Below are 14,798 nucleotides of genomic sequence, written 5' to 3'. Positions count from 1 at the left end.
GATGTCAAACTGTGATGACACTTCAGAGAGAATACCTCCAGATTCCGTCAACATTTGTACAGATTTAAGCGTTTTCAGGGCCTCCTTTGGTGGTGCACTGTCTGAAAACATGATTTTAACTCTTTGTCTCAGTCAAGAAAGACTATACGGCATAAAAATATTAGCACTAAGCAACTTTATTCCCGGGTTAGCTCTGCTGTCTTCTGCCCTCCCGACAGTTTTAAAGACGGGCGGCTGTTTTAAAAAAGGCGGTTGCACACAGCTCTGAATTGATATTGTGCTGAAATTTAATCCAGATTAGTGCACAATATGTGTGCCGAATTTAAGAGTTCCTGCCCAACTACTCATCAGAGCCAGTCCTGCAACTTTGGACGGATCACATTTCTTCGCCTGTAAGATAACACGAAAGTTTACAAGTCACGTCCTTGTCTCATCAGCTGAGAGTGAGGGTTTGATGTGTGTTTTTAGTATAAACCTCTTATAGTTTTAACTAGTCCTTTGTGTAGAAGTTTGGTGAAATGCTATGTTCATCGAGGGATTTGGGTGATGGTGAACCAGCTTTTTTACTTCAAACTATTAGTTAAAACCAGAGATGGGGACTCAAGTCACTGTGACTTGGACTCAAGTCGACTCGAGTCGCTGTTTTTGATGACTTGTGACTTGACTTGACAAAAAATAAAAGACTCGACTCGGACTTGGAAGTTAAAGACTCGACACTATGACTTGAGTGTTAAGCATCTAGCATAACTTCATACTTTGTTCGTCATTTGAAGATCCATTCTGACCAGTAAGTACTTGTCAAATTAGCTAATATTGTCCTGTTAGGCGAGGCGAGGCGAGGCGAGGCGAGGCGAGGCAAGGCAAGGCAAGGCAAGGCAAGGCAAGGCAACCATTAAAAAAGGAATAAAAAAATAAAAGGAATAAAAAAAATAAAAGAAAGATAAAATACTTTCAGGTGTATGCACAGCTAAATAGAACTGTTTTCAGCCTGGATTTAAACATTGTCAGAGTTGAGGCCTGTCTCACATCTTCTGGAAGACTGTTCCAGATTTTAGGAGCATAAAACTGAAACGCAGCCTCAGCTTGTTTAGTCCTGACTCTGGGCACCAGCAGGAGACCCCTCCCTGAGGTTCTCAGAGCCCGAGTTGGTTCATATGGCTCTAACATGTCAGAGATGTACTTTGGCGCTTGACCGTGAAGAGACTTGTACACAAGCAGAGCTGTTTTAAAGTCTATTCTCTGAGCGACAGGAAGCCAGTGCAGAGACCTGAGCACTGGACTAATATGGTCGTATTTCCTGGTTCTAGTCAGGACTCGAGCAGCAGCGTTCTGGATGTACTGCAGCTGTCTTATAGCCCGTTTAGAGCCCAGTGAGGAGGCCGTTACAGTAGTCTAACCTGCTGGAGACAAACGCATGGATCAGTCTCTCTAAGTCTGCTTTAGACACTATTCCTTTGATTCTGGCAATGTTTTTTAGATGGTAAAAAGCTGCTGATGTTACAGATTTAATGTGGCTGTTAAAGTTCAGGTCTGAGTCCAATATTACCCCGAGATTTCTAACTTGATAGTTAGGTTTTAGAGAGAGAGTCTCAAGGTGACTGATAACACTTTCTCTTTGTTTCTGTGGGCCACAGACAATGATTTCAGTTTTGTCTGAGTTTAGCTGGAGGAAATTGTTTTGCATCCACACACTGATCTGTTCGATGCAGCGACACAGTGTATCTACAGGCCCGTGTTCTCCTGCCGTCAGTGACACGTAGATCTGAGTGTCATCTGCATAATTGTGGTAGGACACATTATAGCTGCGTATTAGCTGGCCTAGTGGAAGCATGTACAGATTGAACAATACGGGTCCCAGGATTGACCCCTGAGGAACCCCACAGGTCATAGCCATTTGGTCTGAGACACAGTTACCAATTTCAACAAAATATTTCCTGTCCTCCAGATAGGACTGGAACCAGTTTAAAGCACGACCAGAGATTCCCACCCAGTCTTCTAACCTCTGTAATAAGATCGCATGGTCAACTGTGTCAAAGGCAGCACTCAGGTCCAGCAGAACTAAGACTGTGACTCTACTTGCATCTGTGTTCAGGCGGATGTCATTTGTCACCTTGATCAGAGCTGTCTCAGTGCTGTGGTGGGGCCTAAAGCCTGATTGGAAAGTATCAAAAGCATTGTTAGACAGGAGAAAGTCACTAAGCTGTTGGTATACAACTTTTTCTAGGACTTTGCCTAAGAATGGCAGGTTTGATATGGGCCGGTAGTTGTTCAGTACTGTGGCATCGAGACTGCTCTTCTTTAGAAGAGGCTTAATGACAGCAGTTTTTAAGGCCTTTGGAAATGTTCCAGTCTGGAGTGAGATGTTGACTAGATGAGCAAGTTGTGGTAACAAACTGCTCAGCACAGACTTTAGGAATCTAGTGGGCAACTCATCAAGGCAGCACGTTGATGAACTCAGACTGCAGATGGTCTCTTCGACTGTTTTGTCAGTAACAGGTGTGAAATGTGTCAGCTCTAGGTGTCTAGCTGGCTGCAGAGTAGTTATTTGTGTTGTGGAAATTATTGCATTTTTAATGCCTTGAACTTTGTCATTAAAGAATATTGCAAACTCATTACACTTAGATGTAGAAATGAGTTCTAAAGGCAGTGAAACTGGAGGGTTTGTTAATCTGTTTACTGTAGCAAACAGGACACGAGAGTTGTTACTGCAGCTTTTGATGATTTCAGAAAAATAACTCTCCCTTGTTCTACGCAAAGTCTGGTTGAACACACATAGCTTTTCTTTGTAAGTCTCATAATGAACCTGGAGCTTTGACTAGCTAACTAGCCTAGTCGGTAGTTAGCTAACGTTAGCTTGATATGATACGGGGTGGACAGGTTGGACACATTTGCCAATGATGTTTACTGACAGTTACTTATATCTTGTCTTTTCACTTCATTAAGATCAGATTCTGCGGGTAAAATTGCAATAATAAGGTGACTTTGACTTGACTTGCCCAAGAAAAAATTACTTGGGACTTACTTGAGACTTGAAAGCTAAGACCTGAGACTTGCACATGTGTGACTTGGTCCCATCTCTGGTTAAAACTGATTGTCTGTGCCGTGAAACAGCTTTTTCTAATGAAATTTCCACCCTGGGGTGCAAATTTCCTCCCAATTAACAGCTCCCTGCTGGGCATTTAGACCGGCTCTGTTAGTAAGCGTGTTTTTCATATGTTGACTGACTGTTTCAGCCTCTCTTAATGTGATTCAGAAATGAGATCAGGTCAAGCGCACACACAAATGCCACACCGGCTCTGGCTGGGTCGGCTGGGAAACCTCACGCTGGTCTGGCGGCTGAACCTCAGCGGATTAGAGTTCATGTTCATGTCAGTGTTGCTGCTCTGTGAGGTATTTGAGAGAAAGAGGCATGACCGGTCACATGTAGAGTCCGAAAGCCACGAGTGCGGAGACGAAAGCAAAAGCACAATAGCTGCAAGGAAAGGGTTTCTCTCGCTCTTCCTGCTGCTGAAATGCAGAGAATGGGCACGTGAAGGTGCGATTTATGTGCTCAGATTCACATCGGCACACGCTGTTCCTCGCTCATTTGGCAGCCAAATCTGGCCTCTCAGGGTTTTCCTGTATGGTTAGTCTTATCTTCTTCACACGTGCAGATTGGCCACAGATAAATCACCTCAATGTCATTTCTAGTAAGGAAATGTGAAAAATGGAAACCATTTTATTTCCCCGATCAGGACGAAAGCAGAGGGAGTAGACGCTTGATATGATTTAATTACACGTCTCAAATGTTTAGGGATTATTGTCAACACGAAGTGATTCATTTATTGGCCGTATAAATCCAGAAGTAGAGACGGTTACTGCTGTGTTCAGAATGCAAATACAGTCGGTTAACCCGCTGGTACGGTGAAGAAAACCACATTTTAGAAACCAGCAGATCGAACGTTTGGTGTTTATTTGGCTTTACGGCAACTAAAATGTGTTTCTAAAAAGTCAAATTCACACAAAAAGCATTGATTTCATATATTTTGTCTGTAAATTTGAACCCATTTGCATTAAAAACTAGGTTTAAACTTTACAAAAGCATAGAATAACTCATTAACGACAATTAGGATTAGATTTAATGGTTATTGCATGGAGGTTATAGCAGTAGGTCAAGTGCAATTAAAAGCACTTACAGTAAGATACTGTAAACTGAGAAATGTTCATCAGCTCATTACTAATAAATATCACTTTATTACATTAATGCAGCTCTCAGCGAGGCATCTTTGCTGCGGCGTCTGTAGTTTATGGATCCAGAAGTGTTTTTATTAGCCGAAAGCAGATGTTTTTTATGGCTTTTTGCTGTTTGCTGGGGTGTGCCAGAAAAACAATGCCAGCGCAGTATATCAGTCTACATGAGCAGACATTAATATTATTTTTTAATTTATTTAATTTTATTTTTTTATTATTATTATTATTATTCATTTTTTTTTATTTTTAATGATTTTATTGCCTTCTTGTGATTTTATGTAGCTGTAAAGCACTTTGAATTACCGTGTGTACGAATTGTGCTCTATAAATAAAATTGCCTTGCCTCACGATCCCGTAATTATGAGCAAAGGTCAGCGTGTCACATGAAAATGCACAAAAACGGGAAGTGTGACGAGGCTCGAGGTCATGAGACTGGAGTCCGTGCGCTTGATTGTCTGATTTTTGACTTTTGTGCAGGTCCACGCCGCGTCGCATCATGGCGGCCTGTTCGGCCGGCCGTTCGTCGAGTCTTTCGAAGAGACGCCCATGCTGGTGGCGGTCCTCACCTACATGGGCTACGGCATCCTCACCATCTTCGGCTACCTGCGCGACTTCCTCCGTCACTGGAAGATCGAGCGGTGCCACATCGCCAGAGAGAAGGAGGAGCAAAAGGTAACGGGGGGCCGAAGCTCCGGCGCGAACGCCACTTTGTGCTCCACCACTGACTGGCTTCTTTCGTTCTTTCCTGTTTTCATTTCAACACAAGCGGTCACAGTCCAGGTTCAGAGCAGCGTTGGTCTTATTTCCCATTATGTCAGTGATACTCATTATTTTTCTCCCAAGAGCCACATTGGCAGCAAAATCAAGGGAAGAGCCACTTTTACCACAACATACTAAAGTCCCCTTTTTGCAAATATGCATTTCTACATATAAAACATCCCACAAAAAAAGAAACAACACAGCCAATACATTTTCAATTAAGACCACATTTACCTTAATACTGGGATGAACGGAAGCTGGCGTGCATGTCCTCGACTTTCTTTATGTTGTATTTGTAGTTTGTTGTTTGTTGTTGTAATCATAGTGAGACATTCAGGATGAGCATGGTTTTTGTGCTGGTTTTTGATTTGTTTTAAAAACCAATCCATTGTGCCTGCATCTTGCGCTGGCTAAAGGAGCTAGCGTGCACTGCGGTCAAATGTGAGGTGGTTTAAGCGGGCTGCGTTGCCAGGTTTAACAGAGCCACCTTTAGGAAATACCATTAAGCCTTAATTAATACTTAATAAAAATACTTAATACTACAAAAACGCAAACTTAATAAAAATACCTAATACTGTGCAGTATTCACTGTGTTATTTGAAAAAATGTATTGTTATTGTTACCATATTGTTATAAGCTACTATGCGAGTGCGAGCCGCCAATTAAAGCTTGAGGAGCCGCACAATGAGTATCTCTGGTTTATGCTAATGTATTAAAATCACACGACTGGTGTTCCCAGATACTAACCCGTGTTTATGAATGACGGAAACAGGAAGATCTCTGTTAATAAAGAAAACTCTCACTTATAAATGCCGCTTTTTGCGGCGAATCGGGCGGCTTTCGGGCGAAGGAAAACATTAAACGGTGGGAAAAGAGTGGAACGTTAAGCTCGTTGTAGTGGCCATTTGTCCATAAAAAAACAAATTAAACTTAAACCAAACAAAATCAAAAGACCACTGATGCACCATGGGGGATGTGGTTTAACGCAGGCAAAAGAAGATTAATGTCCAAAATGAATTCTTGCGTTTTCTGTTGATTTATTTCAAAACAATAAAACAAACTAAAGAACAAAGAAAACCTGCTGCTCTCTCCTTTTCCCTGGTTAAAAAAAAAAAAAAACATTGGCCCACCCAGGTGCATGCTGGTACTCCAGGTGCCCAGTGTGACCCAATTACCAAAATATTCTAAACAAATAACTAACAAAGAATATTAGCAAAAAATCTACTCTAATTAAAGCACTGAAATTAATCAAATAAAGTTACTTATAATTAGCTAATTAAATTTACAACTAGAACCAAAAAACTAACTTTACAAATAGCTCCTGCACTCGTGTTTTTAAACGCTAAAGTGGCGAAGCAACATTTACGTTGGTGTCCATAATCCCGCCTCCAGCCCCTGACGCAAGCAATCAGTGCCGGTGTGGAGCCAGAAAGAAATGTCCCTAACTAAGCTAAGACTTTAATCTGAACACCAGTTTGTTGTGTAGTCTCATTTTTCACACCTTTCCCCTCATAAATCGATCAAATAGTTGTTCCTATTTTCCTGCAAACCAATCTTTTTATCTCCTCCCGCAGGAGTCGGCACCAGCTGCCACATCCGAGCTTTTGTTGCCTTTCAGGAGCCACGTCATCTTGTGTTTTTATTACTTTGTGAGGACTTATGGTCGCCGTGTTCTGTTCAAATTCAGCTTTAGATGCAATACAATCAATGAGAGATTAGTTAGCGTTATTTATTCATTTATTCAGAATGCACTCATCCGCTGAGGTCATTGCTTTGTCAGTGTGTTTATCTCTATCTGTGGACCTCTTTCTGCATAAGATAGTCTAAATTATACATGATTTTGGAGAATACCGTCTGCCGTGGAGACAGATTGTTCGATAGGTTTATTGCTCATGATATGAATGTCAGATTGTACATTAGAAGGTCACAAAGAATTCTGCATCAGAACCCGACACAGTGGGTAAAATCGGACCATTTAAAGCAACATCACGCGTCTCTGAGCGCATGTTGACCCACAGACTCACTTTGAATCTTTAAATAACCAAGTGAAAGTATCGTACTTCTAAGGTTTAAACCTCAAATACCAACTTTTTTATTGGGTATGTCTGGGATTTACCTGAGCAGGGTCTCAGTTTAAATGTAAAGCCGGTTCTGTGAAGTCTTTGCTCCATTTTGTACGATTATTACACGAGTTGGGGTCGATCGGTTTGGCTTCACACCGTAAATGTTTCAAACGTTTAAACCCGATCAAAGCATCCGATGTGAGCAGCGTGAAGCTGAAATCCCAAACAGGAAGCAGGCTGCAGAGAAACCGTTTCCTCACAGAAGATTGCAGAGTGCATGCCTAAGATTGCTTCTTTTTTATATATATCAGTGGTGGGGCACATGCAGAGCACGACCTTGGGCACTCGCATTGTTCCAGCATTTTTTATGATGTTTGATAAGAGAGTTCATTGTTTTCCCTCCTGTGGGTCAAGTTGAGGAAAGGAAGCCGGTGGGATAAATATTAGGAAGTCCTCACGTCGCCCTGGAGGTGTCAAACGGATGTTTCCTCCAAGAAATGAGGAAAACGAACTCTGTCAAACTTATGTTTCCTCCTAGAAATGAGGAAAACGAACTCTGTCAAACGGATGTTTCCTCCAAGAAATGAGGAAAACGAACTCTGTCAAACTCACACGGATGTTTCGTCCAAGAAATGAGGAAAATGAACTCCGTCACACGGATGTTTCCTCCTAGAAATGAGGAAAATGAACTCCGTCACACGGATGTTTCCTCCTAGAAATGAGGAAAACGAACTCTGTCACACGGATGTTTCCTCCAAGAAATGAGGAAAACGAACTCCGTCACACGGATGTTTCCTCCAAGAAATGAGGAAAACGAACTCTGTCAAACGGATGTTTCCTCCTAGAAATGAGGAAAACGAACTCCGTCACACGGATGTTTCCTCCTAGAAATGAGGAAAACGAACTCTGTCACACGGATGTTTCCTCCTAGAAATGAGGAAAACGAACTCTGTCACACGGATGTTTCCTCCAAGAAATGAGGAAAACGAACTCCGTCACACGGATGTTTCGTCCAAGAAATGAGGAAAACGAACTCCGTCACACGGATGTTTCCTCCTAGAAATGAGGAAAACGAACTCCGTCACACGGATGTTTCGTCCAAGAAATGAGGAAAATGAACTCCGTCACACGGATGTTTCCTCCAAGAAATGAGGAAAACGAACTCCGTCACACGGATGTTTCCTCCAAGAAATGAGGAAAACGAACTCCGTCACACGGATGTTTCCTCCAAGAAATGAGGAAAATGAACTCCGTCACACAGATGTTTCGTCCTAGAAATGAGGAAAATGAACTCTGTCACACGGATGTTTCGTCCAAGAAATGAGGAATACGAACTCCGTCACACGGATGTTTCCTCCTAGAAATGAGGAAAACGAACTCTGTCACGCGGGTTTAAACGTTGGAAATGTCGGTTGTATTTTCAGCTTTCCTGAGCGGCGTGCGGTTCAAACGCTCCCTGACTCCCTCTTCTTCTTCTGTTCTTTTTTTGTTCACACCTCTGCAGGACTTTGTGCCGCTCTACCAGGACTTTGAGAACTTTTACACCAGGAACCTGTACATGCGGATAAGGGACAACTGGAACCGGCCCATCTGCAGCGTACCGGGGGCCAGGATGGACCTGCTGGAGCGGGCGTCCCGAGACTACAACTGGACCTTTGAGTAAGAAAGACGCGGCTGTTACTCGAGTGTAAAAGACTGTTATCTGTACGCTCACCGCCAGGTATTCACACATAACAGCACGAGGAGATAAGGAGGAATTCCAGCCTTCTTAGGACAGTTTGAGGTTGTACAAAACAGGAAACTTTTGACCTTAAAAAACCTGAAAAATGCACATTTTACACTAGAACTAGACCTATAAGTTACTGGAATCTATTTGCATTTATCCATCTTTTTATTTATATATTATTTGGAGCTGTTATTGCTGACCTCGTCTTTATTCATACCAGTGCGTATTACTCATCAATAAGCTCCTTTATCGATTGGATTTGAATTGAATCCCATGATGCGTAGAAATTAGGGCTGGGCAACGATTAAAATGTTTAATCTAATTAATCGCATGATTTCCCTGATTAATCACGATTAATCGCATTTGTACGCAAAATCCAAAAATTAATTCAAAAGTAGTGTATAGCTTTTAGCATTTAGCTTTATTTTAAATGTGCTGCCATATGAATGAAAGTGCCATAACATTTGTTGTGCAAACACACTTTTAACATCAGCATCTTTCTGTAGTTTTTATGTAGAAGCCTCGCTCCACTGTCTGTTTCCTTGAATGACTTGCTGCTATCAGTTGTGTGTTTTGCCTTTAAGTGATATTTTAGACTGGAACTACTACGCTGAGAAGACTATTCAACTTGGCAGTGTTTACAGATGACTTTGGTTCTGTCGACTCCGCTTTAAAATGAAAATGGCCGAGTAAAAGTTCCGTACCCTTCTCCAGGTTTGGTGGATCCGCCGATTACTTTCTTTTCCGGTTCCGCAGCAGAAAGCAAAAGACTTTTACAAAATAAAAGCCTGTGAGCAACAGACTTTTACAATAATAAAATAAATAATAAAACAGGTGGTTTTTGGCGTAGAGGGTTGAGCAGGTGCCCCATGTACAGAGGCTATAGTCCTCGCTGCAGCTGGCCCCGGTTCGAGTCCCGCATCAGACGGCCCTGTGCTGCGTGTCGTTCCCCCTCTCTCTGCCCCCTGCTTCCTGTCTTTCTGAACTTTCCTATCCATTAAAGGCACAAAAGCCCCCCAAAACATTTTTGTTAAAATAAATAAATAAAACCTGCGTTAATGCACGATAAAATATTTATCGGCGTTAAATAATTAATGAGTTAACTCGCCCAGCACTAATAGAAAGATTATTCTGTTTCCACAACCCAGTTTAGACAAAACTACGCCCACTTCCGCAGTACGGAAGCCTAGTCGGGAAGCTGACCCAATAGAAACTAGTACGAGAACGCGCCGCACGCTTATGCCGCGCTTATGAAAAGACAGATTCAATTTAGTGAAAAAAAATGTTGACGTTGGACTTACTTCTGTGATATACTGTACTTATTGTCTGTTTCTTTTAAATGCTTTAATGCTTGCCTTTAATATCTTTTAATTGCCTCCCAAAACGAATTCAAGAATATAAAAAAATATGATGGGAGATAATCGCGTCTTAGAATATTTAACAGAGAGTGGCGTAGTACACCAAACTACGCTGGCTGTCATGACAATTTATTAACATTATTAAAATATTCGGGTATGATGGGAGATAATCGCTAGAATATTTAACAGAAAGTGACCAGTCAAGCACGCGAAACAACACTGTCATGACAATAAATTAACATTACTAAACTGACTGCTTTACACACTAAAGATATGCGATAGCCTAGCACATAGGCGAGCTACGTCTTTTCGAATTTGTGATCAGAATGACATATGCGCTCATGACAATAAATAAACATTACTAAATGACTGCTTTTACACAGTAAAGTTACGATGGCGGGCGAGCGATGATAGCGTATGGGTAGCTGCTGCTTTGCGTCGGCATACGCGGCTTCCGTACTAGCAAGGGGGCGTGGTTTAGTCTAAACTGGGTTGGAAAAGGGATACACACCTCCTGGTAGAGCTCTGAGGTCAACAGATCAGTTTCTGCTGGAAGTGCCCAGGTCAGAACACAAACCCTGGGGTGAGCGAGCCTTTTCCCAAAGCTGCCCCCAGGCTCTGGAATAAGCTCCCCGTCCAGCTGCGTCTTATTTCTGACCTGGGCCTCTTCACATCCAGGCTAAAAACCTACTTATTTAGGATTGCTTTTAATACCCAGTAGTATGATGACACTTATCTTATTTGATTTTGTTGTATTTTGTTTCTTTCACTGTTTCTTTTATTGTTTTTATTTATTCTTCTCTTTATTTATTACCTGCTTTAAAGCACTTTGGTACACCGTAAGGATCGTCTGTAAAGGGCTGTATAAATAAAGTACATTTACATTTACATACCTGCCTGTGGTCGTGCTGGTGAGGCCGTGTCTCTCCCAGCGTGGCCGTCAGCTCCTCCTCCTCATGTTCCCACGTTCGTGTCCACAGTGCCGTCACTGTTCCTTAACTTCTGTTTGGCTTTGAAACACCCGACTTCTCTCTATATTTTCAGATGTCTAACATGCTCATATTTTCGGTTTACAGTCGTGGAACTAGCCGCTGTTTTCTAGCCCATCTTCCTGCTGTTCGCTCAGTTCTAACAGTAACAAAGACCCGATGCGTGACCCACTGCAGCTCTCCACAACAGAACGTTTCCATCTACAGAGCTGCTGCTCGCTAAATGTTTGGGTTTTGTTTTCTTTCAAACATTCTGAGTACCTCAGAGACGGTTCTCATGGAAATCTCACAACCTTCTAGAAGCGGCGTCATCGTGTCACAGCCGAAGCCAATCAGGTGACTTCTGTTACTGTCCCCACTCTGAAGCTGAAGCTCCTGACTCGTTTCTGCAGGATTGATGCGCCTGAGTGGAAGGTTGCATCAATAAGCTCATTTAAACAGGAACTCTATTAAATAATGTGGGAAAAAAGTAGAAATATTGGCAAGAATTTTCATCTCCATCCTGATCACAAATAAAGATTATTAGACTCTATCGATCATAAATCCTGAGAAAATTAGGACTCTTTGTTGGATAGTTGTCATGTTTATTGATCCTATTAGATTTCAGTCAGATCTGTCCTTATATTAGGGACCGAGCAGTGAAACTGCAAGGACCCTATTGTATCTGTAGTGTTTATTATTATTCTTTGCAAAAGGAAAACTCTTGAAATTTTGGCTCATTGACTCTGTAGCGCCCCCTAGGAAGCTTAAAAATATTCCCCGCATTGGGGTTAGTTTCGCGTTGGACGACAAAATTCGGTACACTCATTCATCATGCCCAGACGCACAAAAAAGTCTCAGGCCGCCATGGTCCCACGTCCACAGGAAGGCGGCCATTTTGGATGGAAAGTGAGTTTTCGTGCCATTTTTGCCCGATTCCACGCCTTGTATATGATCGAACTCGTCCTACAGATTTAATGCTACAGACTTCAAACTTGGCCAGGTTACTCTTAAGAAAAATCATGGAGAAACTTTTTCAATACTTAAAGGGCGTGGCCGTGGCGACGCCTCAAAGTTCGATGACTCGCCACAAAAAAGTCGCTTATAACTCCCACATACATTATCCAATCTGTCCCAAACTCCATACGGTGACTGCTGGACCCAGCCTGAACGCGCACATATTATCAGAGTGACATCTTCCTATAGCGCCACCTGCTGGTGGTTGGAAACGTCTTGTTTTTTCCCACACCTCGCATATGCTCGAACTCCTCCTACAGATTTAATGGTAACAGCTCCAAACGTGGCCAGGTTACTCTTAAGACATGGGGGGAAACGAATCACGGGGAAACTTTTTAAAACTCTGAACGGTGTGGGCGTGGCCAGGCGATAAAAATCGTGTGATGGCGTTTGTGATTTGAAAGCCTTATCATCATCACAAAGTCATGAAACTTGGCACACATGTCCACCCTGACGACCTCGTACGTATGTAAAGGGTATTGTGTGTGGGCGGAGCAAAATGGCTCAGTGGCGCCTCCTAGAAATTTTCAAAAACCCTCCGCATTGGGGTTATTATGTGCTCGTACGTACGCAGAGGGTATCGTGCGTGTGGCAAGAGCTGCGCAACTACGGCGTCCAGCGCATGCCCAACGTACGCACATCTCGTTTCTGAGATATTTCTGATTATTTTACCTGACATAAAACTGTCCTCTCATGAGAGATCTGCTGGAGTTGAAGCAGACTTTGTGCACAGCTGTGTATTTTTCACTCATCTTAAAGGTTCATATGGTGTTTTGAGCTCTTCCTGTGTGTGTGCGCTGTGATTCTGAGAGTTTCTGTTGCACATCAGGGAGGAAATTGCTGCGTGGGCGTCCTTCCAACGCCGTCCAGGCCGAGCGAACGTCCAAATTTTGTCTCCACTGAATACTCGGTGCTCTTCTGGAAAGCAGAAAGCAGTGAGAAGCGATGGAATCGGTTGTGTTTGCAGGTGTTTCACAGAGTCTTTTTAACCGGAAATCTCCCTCATCCGTCCTGCTTTCACAGCGTTTGGCAGATGTGACGCTGTGAAGGGATTCCTCTCATTCTTTTGGGTTACGGTCATGTGACGGTCGCATGCCTGTGTGAGCGTCGGTCCATCATAAATCCTCCCTTATGAAAGCTGTGAAGCAGCTGTTCAGTACGTCGGATATAAACCGGAGGAATGGGGCGAGACTCGTAGGGAAGACCGGAAAAACCACCCAGCGCTACGCTCCAGTTGACTCGAGTTTTTAGTTTTCCCGACCTGTCAATACCATTCATTATAAACACTGACTTTTCCTCTCCCTGATCATTTCCTTCTGTTTATGTTCTCTCTCCTCCTGCCAGGTACACAGGCCGGGTGGTGCGGGAGGTGATTAACCTGGGCTCGTATAATTACCTCGGCTTCGCTGAGAACACGGGCCGGTGCGCCGACGCCGCGGCGGAGGTCACCGCGGCGTACGGCGTCGGCGTGGCCAGCACCAGGCAGGAGATCGGTACGCACACACTGCAGAACACACACCAGCCGCTCAGAGCTGAGCGGCAGCGGTGCATGATGGGTAACATCTGAAGCATGGCAGATGTAGAGTAGAATAGAAAAATACTTTATTCATCCCCTAATGGGGGAAATTCAAATTAGTCAAGTAGCTAATGATTGTATATTAACAACAACAATAATAATACAATAATAAACAATTCTAATAGAAATACTACTGCTAACTAATAATAATAATAATAAATGACTAAATAAATAATAATAATATTTATAAATAAATAATAATAATTAAAAAATCAATCAGTCAATTTGAGAAGAACTGTTTATGTTACGTTAAATTATTATTATTTATGTTAAAGATGTTACGTCTCCCTTAGGTTTAAACTCGCTCTGATGAACATTTCTTTAAACCTTATCAGATTTAGAGTTAAGTTGTCAAGCTGGTTTCCTCTAAATGTTTCCAGAAACTATTGAGAATGAGGAGTTGTCGTCATAGTACAGAGCCCCGCCCCTATCCGCCATGTTGGCAGAATGCTATCGAGAAAACGCCATTCTCTCCGTTCGTTTACATTGTACGCGTGTGTTTTTAAATCAGTAAGTGTAAACAGTACGGAATTGCAAGAACATGCCTGGAAATCATTGCTGTGTGAAGAACTGTTCCAGTACCTCACACAATACGTTTGGGAAACATAGGAACAACGAAATACGTTATTTTAGGTTTCCTAAATGGATGCAGCATCAGGGAGAGCAGGCGTCTGACCTGCTGCAGGGAGCTCGTAAGGATCAATATTTTGGATGCTGGACAGTTTCTCCAAATACCGCTGCTTTGCGCTTGTAATAAGCTTGTCCCTGTAAGGTCCCTTTTCTTTCGCCTTATCTCTCTGCATTGCTTTGCTTTCTTTCTTTCTTTTGTATTAGTCTCTGCCCTGCCGAAATGACAAATACAGGAAGATATCCGTTAAGTTAATGGCGTTGCCCCTGGCAACCAATAGATTCTTCTGCCAACATGGCCGACCGGCCGACCGGAGTCACGTGACTCCTCATTCTCAATTGATCAGTCGCCAAAAAGACTTTGATTTCCCTTTCATCCTAACATTTCCCAGACACTTTCTAGCTTTCTGTTCCAAAACCTGTTTTTTCTGTTTTTTATCCCTTTGGTTTTATCTTTATACTTCCAGGAGGCTG

At 42.6% G+C, this 14,798-nt stretch overlaps 1 protein-coding gene across 1 annotated transcript in view; it reads left to right on the top strand.

Moving 5' to 3' along the window:
• LOC142365809 (serine palmitoyltransferase 2-like) overlaps nt 1-14,798 on the top strand; it is a 50,277-nt gene that overhangs the window by 1,408 nt on the left and 34,071 nt on the right. Inside the window, exons 2-4 of the mRNA XM_075447537.1 lie at nt 4,708-4,902; nt 8,557-8,711; nt 13,466-13,614. Coding sequence (XP_075303652.1) covers nt 4,708-4,902; nt 8,557-8,711; nt 13,466-13,614 — 499 coding nt within the window. The remainder of the gene's footprint in view (nt 1-4,707; nt 4,903-8,556; nt 8,712-13,465; nt 13,615-14,798) is intronic.

The sequence above is a fragment of the Odontesthes bonariensis genome, chromosome 17 (genome assembly GCF_027942865.1).
Source record: "Odontesthes bonariensis isolate fOdoBon6 chromosome 17, fOdoBon6.hap1, whole genome shotgun sequence".
In the NCBI taxonomy this organism is placed as follows: domain Eukaryota; kingdom Metazoa; phylum Chordata; class Actinopteri; order Atheriniformes; family Atherinopsidae; genus Odontesthes; species Odontesthes bonariensis.
This window is presented reverse-complemented; position numbering and strand designations above follow the sequence as displayed.